The sequence below is a fragment of the Triturus cristatus genome, chromosome 1_2, assembly GCF_964204655.1.
Source record: "Triturus cristatus chromosome 1_2, aTriCri1.1, whole genome shotgun sequence".
Taxonomy (NCBI): domain Eukaryota; kingdom Metazoa; phylum Chordata; class Amphibia; order Caudata; family Salamandridae; genus Triturus; species Triturus cristatus.
In genome coordinates this window covers 827,791,889-827,804,094 of record NC_140580.1, presented here as the reverse complement: position 1 = coordinate 827,804,094, position 12,206 = coordinate 827,791,889, and the positions used below count along the sequence as shown (strand labels likewise).

Sequence of the window (12,206 nt, the reverse complement as noted above, 5' to 3'; positions counted from 1 at the left end):
CACCACCGCACTGCTAAAGCCATGGTCAAACTACCTGCCAGATTAGGAGTTTCCTCCTATCTGGGGGGCTGTTTTTTGGCGTTCCCACCGTGGTGCCTCAGAAAACAGGCACCACAATGGGAATGTCAAAAACAGTTCCTGCCCGTCATGAACTGAAAAGTCCATGCTGTGCAGGAGCTGGGGTGCATGCACACAGGGGGCCCATGTTTGCCCCCTGCATGCATCCACATGCATAGGTGTCACAGGGGGCCCTGCAGGGCCCCCTTTGTTTCCTCTCCACCACAGTGTTCATGGAGTAGGAACCTCCATGACACCGCCGGTGAAGAGGAAACTCGTAATATGCTTGGCGGGACCACAGCAGTCCTGCCAAGCATATTGCGGCCTCCCGACTGCCGCAACACTGCCAGGGAACAGCAGTTCCCTGTCAGCTGCGGCGGGGCATAGGTAGTCCGAAGCCCTAATCATATAGGGTAGTCGTCAGAAATGTATTCATTGTTCTACGATGGTGCAGTGGTTGCCACTTGTCGACTACAAAACCAGCAGACTACCTCCACCTTTAAGGTGGTCTCTTGCTAAGGACCATATCTCCCACAAGGGACAAATACTATTATTTATTTGTTCTCCCAAGCAACTTTAAGCCAGTGCACTAGGTGGTGTGTTAATAAGTAAAAGAGAGGCTATAATAAAAGCATAATCAAAGCTACTAGGGCGCTGCATATTCCTAGCTATGTCAGCTGCCATCACAAAACTGAAAGTTTGCCAAGAAGGCACCATGACTAAGAACCTATGGGCTCATTATTGATGGCGGAAGGACCGCCACTGTTGGGCCGGCATTGGCAGTCCTTCCGCTATCACATATTGATTTACCCACCGCCAAATTAGGATGGCGGTGGGTACCGCGGCAGACGAACAGTCTGTCTGCCGCTTTTCCGCCAGAGGCAATTGCACCGATTGCCTGGCGGACGGAGCAGGGCCACTAATATGGTGGCAATGCCTAGCAAGCACCGTCCGCCATATTAGGATGTGGGTTTGAAGAGGCCTTTCCATGGCGGCAATGCCACCATGGAAAGGCTGGCGGGGATTGAGTTTGGGAGCCCCCTTGTGTGGGAGGGTTGTTGCTGCACGGGGGGTACCCATGGTACCCCCTGCATTTCCATACACCAAGTGTGCCTGCCACGTGGTGCAGGGAAATGAGGTGCAAGCACCTTTAACATTGCGGACGGTGCTGCAGCCAGCAAATCCTAATCGCAGTGGTGGGACCGCTGCATGTCTGGCGGGCGGTCCCAAACACGGCTACGGTGGCAGGTGGACCAAGTCCACCCGCCATCGTAATGAGCCCCCTACTTTGCAAACTTTTTAGAGAAAATAAATTTCAAAATCAGGAATTTGTTTTCTCAATACAAACAGCAAATGGCCCTGGAGAGCAGGTAGATTTCGTCGTACATATGTGGGTCATTCTATATTCTTCCTATCCATGTCTGCCATGCCTATGGGCAGGGAAAATGAGTGAGAGTTGCCCTGCCCTCAACAAGTCAGTGTGACATTCATTGTGACCTGGTAACGCTTCGGAAGATGGGTTGCCAGGTCAGAGATGTGCCTGGTGGAGATGCAAACACTTCACCACTGTAAACACAGTGCTTCCCAGATTCTAAATAGAAACTGTGACTTTGAAGTGGTGGGGCGCTGTCAAGTTATGGCACTGCTTATGCTCCAACAAACTCTAAATGAGGCCCTATGTCTCATGATGTGACCTCAGGTGCTCGAGAACACCTCTATCTTACAGAATTTGAAGATGACCTTCTTAAAGAACACTTTCTATACTGAGTTGTATGGGTTCGCGGTGAAATTGTACAATATTTCGTATTTGTAGCATGCATAGATTTCACTTAAATTATGTAAACTTTGCATAATACTGTAGGGTGGTACCTCACGTATATAATGCCAGTAGATGTTTTTGATCAGGAAGTTTTGCGTGGCTGCAGCATACCAGTTTCATAGTTCCTGCAAGATATTTTCCACTTGAACCAATCTCTCAAGGGAAAAAAATCTATGAAAACAAGTAACTGCTAAAAAAAGAAATTACACAAAATATTTCAAATCATATGCAGTAAATATATAAGATGACCCTTGGTTATTAAAAACAAATTAGTTTAGGTCTATAAAACACCCTAGAATAAGGGATCTGATCTAAAATGGCAAGGCAGCAAGGTCCTGATTTTGGATTCTGACAATACAAGGATAAACTACTCAGTGACTAACCATTGGAATTCCAAATCACTACACTAAAAAGGTATTTGAACAAAATATGATTTAAAAAATATCGATTTACACAAAATTGTGTCAAAAATATTACAATGTTAAGAATATTGTGCAACAGAATACTGACATAAAAATATCCTTTTTAAGAATTAACTTTTTTTAATTAGTGATACGAGATATTGCTTTTTAAATATGTGTTGTGTTTTATCAGTTTTTGTTTAATAAGCTGATATACTTTTAATGGTGTGTGTGATCATTTTTTGTGTCTTTTTTATTTGTTAACATATTTAAGGTTTTTCTTATTGTATTTCAGTGTTTTTTTTTATTGTTGGGTTTAAAAAAATACTTTTTTTTAATTGGTTAAAGAAATCGGTTGTAAATTTGATTGTTACCATTATAAATTATTTTCCTAATTCCTTATTAGACATTTAAAAATGGAACTTCCATTTTTAAATTGTTCATTGGCTAATTAAATAATTGATTTTGTGTATTATTTATGTGCCTTTAATAATTTGGATTAGAATTAACTATATTTTTGTTTTTTTATATCAAAAGCTTATAGTGTTCTTTTTTTAATGCTCTTTTTTGTTATTTTTTTCTAGTGTTATTTTAATTTCTTTTTGTGTGTTTTAGAACTTAGGGTAAAGGGGTGGGGTGTGCTTTAAATGTATTTTTGAATGTTTTAATTGATACCTTTTAATATACTTTTATTTATAATTGTATATGTTAATTTATTGTTTTAGTTATTAAATATTTCTATTAAGTATATAATGTTCACAATTTTGTAAAGTTTTTTTATGTGGAAATCTTTTTTATTCATGGCGGTCACCAGTAGGTAGTTATAGTTAGGACCTAGTTTCCATAGGAAAAGAGTTTTTTGATTTGCTTATATTTTTGGCCCAGTTTGACAAATCTTCACAGATTTTTCCAAAAATAGCGCCCTGGTGATTCTTATTGTGCATGGAATGTTTTGGGGGGGTCCATCAAGCAGTAGCCAAGAAAAGGGGGGGCCAAAAACATGCATTTCCCATGATAATTCCCATAGGGAATTTCAGACATGACTGCAGCCCGAACTGCAGAACGGAATTACACCACATTTGGCAGAAAGGTAGCTGTTGGTCCAGAAAGCAAATTTTTTTGTAAATTGGAGTAAATCCATTAAGCAGTATTGGAAATATTAACGAAAATCCAAATTTGTATAAATAGGGACGTGCATCCTCTGAGGATCCAACAGTCCCCATGCTCAAATCTGATTGGCTGCCAACACTTCCAACCAGGAAGTGTTGGCCGCCATCGTAGAACTCTGTTTCAGCCCAGTGCCCCCAAAAATGTTAGAAAAAGAGAAGGGAGCAGGATAGGAATACCATGACCACCCCCTAGATGTGGGGTTGAGTTCCCAGAGGGACCCTGCCATGGCAAAACAATCTGTTTTTTATATTTTTGGCGGGAGCCACGCTGAATCCACAGCTCCTGCCAAAATGTTTTTATAAAAGAAGTGCGGACTCCCGTGCTTCACGAATATTTAGCCCAGAGGTGGGCCACCTGCCCGGGGTAATTGTTTAATTAAATGTGCGAGCCACCTACCCTGGGCAAATCATGATAAATGAATGTGGGCCAAAAAAATTCCTGAAGTGAAACAAAAAAACATTGCTCCCATAAGTAGATATGCTATTTTCAGCATTTCCCTGCTTGCGGGAGCAATATCGGGTACCGCAGGAGTCAGAAGCAGCTGTGACCGCTGGGCCATTGAGGCTCCGTCCATGGGCCCAGGAGAGGAGAAAGACAAAAAATTAAGTTCAGAAATGATAAGAAAGAGGCACAATAAAGGTCTGAAATTAACAGAAAGGGGCAAGATTAAGGTCAAGAATGTTGTATTAATGAATTGCTACGGTGGTATACTTGTTATAGGTGTCTTGGCGCCACTAAGGAAAATATCACTAATTTATACGTCACAATGGTATCTAGGTGACGGTGCTTGCAGGGTGGGGAGAACCACCTACCTCCTCAAAATCTTGGTGACCAAGGCCACCAAAACATGCAAACTTAACAGATCCCCAGCACACGTCAAAACAATGTTTTTTGGATTACAAAATTAATGCACAACAGTAAGTAGAAATTTTCGGAACACATGTAAGTTTTCTTGTTTTTATTCCTGTGTGTCTTCAAGCAGAAATAGCTCTCCGAACAGTAGCAGCTGACACGTGTTTCGTCGCTCAGGGGCAATATCCCGCGACTTTTTCAAGGCTCTTTCCTTTTCGATGAAAATTTATATTACGTGGTTATACTTCCGTCCCACATGGGATTTTGCATCAGACGACGTTCTGACTGTGTTCGGTACTGTAACCCGGATTTGCATATGTTTCATACGACACTGGATCTTGTGTGAGATATCTACGAATCGCATAGTGAAACAGGGTTCCTGTGTGAAGCCGAGTGCAGTACCGAAAAGGAAAGAGGCTTGAAAAAGTTGCGGGATTTTGCCCCTGAGCGACGAAACACGTGTTAGCTGCTACTGTTCAGAGAGCTATTTCTGCTTGAAGACACACAGGAATAAAAACAAGAAAACTTACATGTGTTCCGAAAATTTCTGCTAACTGTTGTGCATTAATTTTGAAATCCAAGAAACATTGTTTTGACGTGTGCTGGGGATCTATTAAGTTTAAGGTCAAGAATGAGCAGAAAGAGGCAAGATAAAGGTCAGAAACGGTCAGAAAGAGGCAGAATAAAGGTCAGAAACGAGCAGAAAAGGAAAAAAAAGGTCAGCAACAAGCAGAAAGAGGCAAAATAGAGGCCAGGAACTACTAGAAAGAGGCAAAAGAGAGGCCTGCAACAAGTAGAAAGAGGCAAAATAGAGATCAGCAAAGAGCAGAAAGAGGCAAAATAAAGGTCAGCATCCAGCAGCTCGACAGAAAATAGAGATCAGCAATGAGCAGAAAGAAGCAAAATAAAAGTTGGAAACAAGCAGAAAGAGGCAAAATAAAGGTCAGCAGTGAGCAGAAAGTAGCAAATAAAGGTCTGCTACGAGAAGAAAGAGGCTAAATGAAATTCTGAAAGGAGCAGAGAGAGGCATAATAAAGGTCAGAAATTAGCAGAAAGAGGCAAAATAAAGGTCATCAATGAGCAGAAAGAGGCAAAATAGAGATCAGTAACAGGTAGAAAGAGGCAAAAAAAGACAAGACATGAGCAGAAAGAGGCAAAATAGCAGAAAATGGCAAAAACAGGTGAGAAACGAGCAGACAGGAGGTTGATAAAGGTAAAAAATGAGCAGAAAGGCAACATAAAGGTGAGAAACGAGCACTAAAAGGCAGAATAGAGGTCAGAAACAAGCAGAAAAAGGGAGATAAAGGTGAGAAATGAGCAGAAAGAGGCAAAGTAAAGGCCAGCAATGAGGAGAAAGAGGCAAAAAATGGTGAGAAATGAGCAGAAAGATGGAAAAGAAAGGTGAGACATGAGCAGAAAGAGGCATGATATAGGTCAGAGCAGAAAGAGGAAAAATAAAGGTCAGAAAGGAGCAGAGAGAGGCAGAATAAAGGTCAGAAAGAGGCAAAATAAAGGTCAGCGATGTTTGCTAGGAATTGTTGAGGCCTCGTCGGAGGCCCGCCCCCTTTCTCAACCACTCTGCCTAGGGGCCTCCTGGCGCACTACTGGTTGGGGGATGAAGTCGCCTTGGCTGATGAGGGTCGTTGGAGGCCAGAAACCCCTATTGTTGTGACCAGTAATTCCCCCACAGTGGGACTGCTGAGACATTGCCAGAGGCCCCAACCCCTCTCTCCACCACTCTGCACAGGGTCCTCCTAGTGCACTAGTGGTTGGGGGATGACGTCCCCTAGGCTGCTGATGGTCGTTGGGGGCCAAAAGCCCTGTTGTTGCCACAAGTAAGTCCCTCACAGCCGGCTTGCTGAGATGTGGTTGGAGGCCCGACCCCTTTCTCAACCACTTTGCAAAGGACCTTGGCCTCCTGGCACACTACAGGTTGAGGACGAAGTTCCCTTGGCTGCTGAGGGAAGCTGGGGGACAATAACCCCTATTGTTGCCACAAGTATGTCCCCCACAGCTAGACTACTGAGATGTCGTTGGAAGGCCCTGCCCCCTTTCTTAAGCACTCTGCACACAGGCCTCCTGGCGCACTACTTATTGTGGGATGAAGTCCCCTTGGCTGCTAAGGGTCATTGAGGGCCAAGAACCCCTACTATTGTGACAAGTAAGTCCCCCACAGTGGGATTGCTGAGACATGGTCGGGGGCCCCACCCCCTTTCTCAACTACTCTGCACAGGGGCTTCCTGGTGCACTAGTGGTTGGGGGATTATGTCCCCCTATGCTGCTGAAAGTCGTAGTGGGCCTAGAGCTCCTCCTGTTGCCACAGGTAAGTCTCCCACAGCCAGCTTGCTGAGATGTGGTCAGAGGCCCCACCCCCTTTCTCAACCACTCTGCAAAGGAACCGGGCCTCCCTGGCACACTACAGGTTGCAACTTTGGTTGCTCGATCGTGCTCACCTATGGCATACAAAAAATTCTGCAGAGTTTATCGGCCACTCTGCATTCTCCGCAAAACACTGAGTTGCTAAATTTCACAAACTCCGCGACCGGAGCGAAATTTCACGCCCAGGATTAGTTATCATTCACAGATCCACTCAAAGACTCACTTGCCCACTGCCAGATCCAATTACACACTTACGGACCCACTCACAGACCCACTCTGACACTCACACAACCACTCAAAGACCCGCTCAGACATTCATGCACTCACTCACTCACCCACTCAGAGACTCACACACGCACTAACCTACCTATACTGCCACTAACACACCCACTCCCAAAGGTTATAGTTAGAGAATTACAATTTTGTTATAGTTAGGAAATAGAGTTCTAAAAAACGTGGAAATTCACTGAAAAAAACAAATGTTGCAGAGACATTACAGTTAGGAAATAGAATTTCAAAAACCATAGAAATTCACTGGAAATACCAAAGGTTACAGGGATATTACAGTTAGGTAAATCAAATTTCAAAAAAACTTTGAAATTTACTGAAAAAATCATAGGTTACAAGGACATTATGGTTAGGCTGGTACAAAACCATAGAAATTCAGCAATTATAGTTAACTGAGCCAACTATAAATCACGCCCCCACAATGTACTGCTTATGACCTCACATATGACATCGTTCATTCATGACATGGTCAGTGATGTCACTGATGACATCTTCCAGTGATTGTAAGTTTTTTCTAAAAGTTTATGTTTGTTAAACATATATAATAAAATACAATAAAACTTCAATTAGTATTAGTCATTGTGGTGCTTTTTTTAATGGAATAACGACTTTAAAAGAGGCACTGCCATTGGACTGCCACGCAGCCCGCCGGACTACTAAAAAGTCGTAATCTGGCGGGCAGCGTGACCTTTAGCGGAGCAGTTGGCACGGAGGTTTGCACCGCTGCGCCACCGCTCTGCCAAAAAGTCGCAATAGGCCCCTAAATCTGTTCTCTCCAAAGTCCAACATTTCCTTACTGTTGCTTAAGTTGGAGTTGGGATAGTAAATCTGATCTCTCTAAACTTCAGAACTTTGGCTACTGTTGTTTATGTTGGAAAAGGAAAAGGAAATATGAACCCTCTGAAGTGTCACACTTTCCCTACTGTTGCTTGCGTTGGAGTGGGAACAGGAAATCTGACCCTTTCAAAGTCCAACACTTTCCCTACTATTCTTCAGGCTGAAGTAGCAGAAGTGAATTTGACCCTCTCTAAGTCTATTTTTTTTTTTTAAATTACAAATGTTTGAACTTAAATTTGGGTAGTTTAATTATAAAGCTAGTTTCATTGAAATTATTTTTACTATATACTTTTTGGAGTAGTATTATTTGTACTTTTTATTTTAATATTGTCATTTTTTATGTTTTCTAAGATTCAATGTGTGTAATTATAATTATTATAAGTATGTTTAATTGACGGTATTTCAATGTTATGATTTTTTGCTTTTATTTTGAAGTGTATATTTTCATGTTATGTTTGTAAGTTATACAATTGTATATACATTTGATATATGTATTTTTTTAATGTAAGATATGAAAAAAGTTAATATATATTTTAAAATAAATGTTTAATACGTACAACTCAATATATTTACCTATTTAATGACGATATTGTGTAGCATATTTTTAAAGTCGATATTTTTACATTTCATACAGAGTATGTAAAGTTGATATTTGTGTTCTCAATATTTGTTGCCGATATTTTTATTAGTAAGGCCAGGGCCCTGCAGCTGGCTTTGAACAGAGAACTCTGCACTGGCTGTTTAGGCTAGTTACAAGGGGTCCCTTCGAGGTTTGGGTGCATACAGGGACCTATAGGTATAATCTGAACGCAATACTGTGAGAATAGCATATTTACTAATAAAATTTCTATAGATTATTGCTATCGATTTTAGTGCTTGTTAAAGGGCGCTTCTGAACAGATTCACTTTCTTCGGAGAGTGCCTGAAGACAGCATCTCACCAGATGCTCACTGTACCTGTCGAACTGTGGAAAAAGTGTCACTCTCTCTTATTTTTTATAGTGCATACCTAGCTGAAAGGCAAGGGAACATGGTACAGGGTCATACGCAGAGTCAACAAATTATTGGAAGGGTAGCGGAGTCCTTAAAGCGGAAGTGAACAGGTACTGTGCCATGATATACAATAAACGCAGGTACTACATTTTAAACAACCACTAACTTTATTCGTAAGCCAATCTTTAGCTTTCTTAACCTTAGATCTCACAGTATCACTAGTACTGAGAATATTCTTCAGTGTTTGTGCCCTCCTATATGTAACCGATGACTTCTCTGTTATGATCTTACTCAAGTCTTTATCAACTTTGAAATCAATCCAAATAACTGACTAACATCCACTACTCAAATTACTTTTATGTCTTCAATATACTAATTCATGATTAATCCTTTATGGGTTTCGGAGTAGCGTGCTACTCGCCGAAAAAGCGCTTCGACGCCTCTTCAGGGGTAGAAAGCGCTATATAAATGCAATTACAACACAATACAATAGAGCTCTTGAAAGAGGTGTGTCTTCAGCTCGTTCGTAAATTGCAGCAGGCTCGGGCCTCCTCCCTTCTCCTTTAAAAACAGTAAACGTGGCCGGCCATTGAGTAATTGGAATAACTTAAACGCACTGGAAATTGTCCATGTGAACTAAATTAGGCGTTCATTGCACACTTTTTCACCATGCCTGTTAAAAAAAACTCACAAAATGTCAGCGCAAGGTGTCGCCAAGCCAGGCATTAATGCAGAAGGATCTCTGTGCTTCGTGCGCAAACATGGCCATTGTAAATGGCCTCTCGGGCGCTATCATTAATTATAGAGTGAAGCCGATACCGAAGGCCTACCTCCGAGGCTTGAGTTTCCATGCCTGTCGGAAGCAGCATCACCAGCTAACTCCACGCTGCTTCACGGGACACGTAAGGCTGGCGCTTTCTGGTAGCAACTTTTGATTGCAATGCACATTCTCCCACACTAACATTTCATTGTTCAGCTGCTGGTCGTGGTGACGTTACAGGTCTCAATAGCTTTCTATGAAATTGGCTGTGCCCTATGCTCAGAGTTTAAGAGCGAGACACTCCAGCGGAACAGAACTGTAAAAAGTCCATGGCTCCGAAGACCATTAGATAATTGCACTCAAAGGTGGTCGGACTGGAAGAATGAGAGATGGCTGGTACGCGGGAGCAAGGTGGAAGGGAGTGAGTTTGTTTGGGTCGTTAAGGAATTGGGAAGCAAGAAAGGTGGAAAGGGCAATCGAAAGATGGATGAACTAAAATGAGAAGTGAGGCAGGGCGGGAATGTAGGCAGGGAGAGGCGGCTAGAGGCTTTAAGAAATTAGCTTTTCACACGAGGAAAGAGAAGGAGGGAAGATGATAAGGTGTGGGTTGGCGGCGGAGAAAGAATTGCGCTTCAAGTAGAACCTACCTCGAAGTCGCATCCTCCCTGGGTGAGCAGCCACTGTAAGCAGGACAGGTTGCCGGTAGCTGCGGCGTCGTGCGCCGGGGTGGCCCCGTTGCGCGCTCGGCTGTTGCCCGCCACCCCCGCTTCTTCCACCAGGTACCGAAGGCAGCTCAGTTTCCCGGAGCGGGCGGCATGGTGTGCCGCGGAGGCCCCCAGAGGGTCTCGGAGGTCTGCCTTTAGCAGCCCCTCTGCCTTCAGGGTCCGCAAGCTTTCCAGGTCCCCCTGACGGGCCGCGTTGAGTGTCCGCTCCAGGGCCATAGCTGTTCCTGGCCAGTTCAAGGACTGGGTGGGGTGAAACCTCTTCAACAAGTGGGAACAGAGCCCATCGTGAGCTCGGGTATTTTTACGGCGCGAGCCATGGGCGAGTCTCCTCACACTGCGCTACAAAGGCGCGAAATCGATAAAGCGATGCTTGCAGACGAGGCGACAGTTCAAAAACAATAGCATCAGAAACGCAGCTGGCGCGCGGAGCGGCAAACTGGCCAGGGAGTCCCCGCCATCAGTCCGCATTACAAATGACAGGTCAACAAGTGGTGACAGCTCCACTGAGGGTAAGCAGGATTGGGTACCAACTTCCAGCGAGTCCAAGTGTGAGCAGAACCTCCGAGTGGGGAACAAACAGCACACTCCTGCTGAGTTCAGGGTTCAGCCACCTTCACTTCCTTTAGTCCTGTCTTCTGTGTCAGAGAAGGAAAAGTCAATTTTTGCAGCCCCCACCTACGCATGCAATATTTCTGCCCCCCTAGTCCTTCTCTCCCTGCCGCGGTTCATAAGCGGTTTAGCCAGCTCAAGGTCGCCCGTCACTCCCACCTTCCTTGCGCTGTGTACTGGAGCAAGTTTCCCAAGTGCTGCCGGTCACGATGAATTGCCCCCTCTGCTTCAGTCCCGGCCCCCGTTGACTTAGCTTTAGGGTGGGTATCCTCGTGTTCATCCCTCGGCACCAGTTGGAGTGCAGCCCTGGGATAACCATAGCAGGTGCTTCATGCGCGGTCCCTTCGCTCTGTTGTCTTCCTGCTCCAGCCAGTGAGAGCGGTCATTGGGCTCCCTCCTCCCGCCCCTTTCACTCCTGTATGGCGCGTGCGGCAGCAGGGCAGCCTTTCAGCCTGTCTAGCCCCTCCCCCGGGCTGCAATCCGACCACCTGTTGCAGAAGCACTGGAGATCTTGTTCATGCTGGGCTCGTGAGGCCGCCTCTGAGACCTCTTCCAGAGGGCAGAGGCTGCCTCTGGTCTTCCACTGTCCCTTTTCTCTACCCAGCTCTGCCTTCTCTTGTGGTGCATCTCAAATCTAGTCGGCTGTGCCTTTCCAGGGGGGCCCTTATATTTTAATTACGAGTGTTTGATATTAAGTGGAACTGCTACTTCTTGTAGTGTATAAACAGGGCTTTAAGCATTTCTAAAAAAGCAGGCGCGAGACGGGTCTCTATCGGGTTCTCCATTCATCCTCAGGATGAAAAAAAATCTGAACTCTGCAATAGTGCCACCCACCCTCCACTGCCTTGTATGTAACTTCTAAGAGACTCGTTATAGTTCTTTCACAGTCTCATCATTTCAGAGATGAAACATTTCCAGTATTATATGCATCGAAGCCATAGTTGTTGCCTTTTTATCTTAAAGCAGTACAAAAGGGGTGGTGATGGACGGAGCATCAGAACCAATCAAACACTCACACCCAGTCAACAGATCTGAGTTTGATCCATCACCGTTCTTTAGCCCACTCTGCCACCCCAGTTCAGACATGGCCATATGCAAATCAGTCTGACCCTGTGCCTCATGGGAACAGTCCAGCCCGAACTGCCAAGCCATGCCTTCCCTGGACCGGAAACAAGCTTCCTAGGACCGGTTTCTGGCATTTCAGCCGTCTTCAGCCAGGTTTGCTTGAATCCAGTGGCAAAGTGAGCAAGGGACTCACGTCTGAGCATACCCTGCCAACTTAAGGCGAACAAAGCAGTACAAAAGGGGTGGTGATGG

The 12,206-nt window shown here is 44.4% G+C and overlaps 1 protein-coding gene across 4 annotated transcripts in view; it reads right to left on the bottom strand.

Moving 5' to 3' along the window:
- ESPN (espin) overlaps nucleotides 1-11,280 on the bottom strand; it is an 888,237-nt gene extending 876,957 nt beyond the window's left edge. For all 4 annotated transcript variants that reach the window (XM_085608893.1, XM_085608894.1, XM_085608891.1 and 1 more), the window contains exon 1: nucleotides 10,203-11,280. In XM_085608893.1, the coding sequence (XP_085465019.1) occupies nucleotides 10,203-10,496 (294 nt within the window). In that variant the 5' untranslated portion in view covers nucleotides 10,497-11,280. The remainder of the gene's footprint in view (nucleotides 1-10,202) is intronic.
- Between the last annotated feature and the right edge of the window lie 926 nt (nucleotides 11,281-12,206).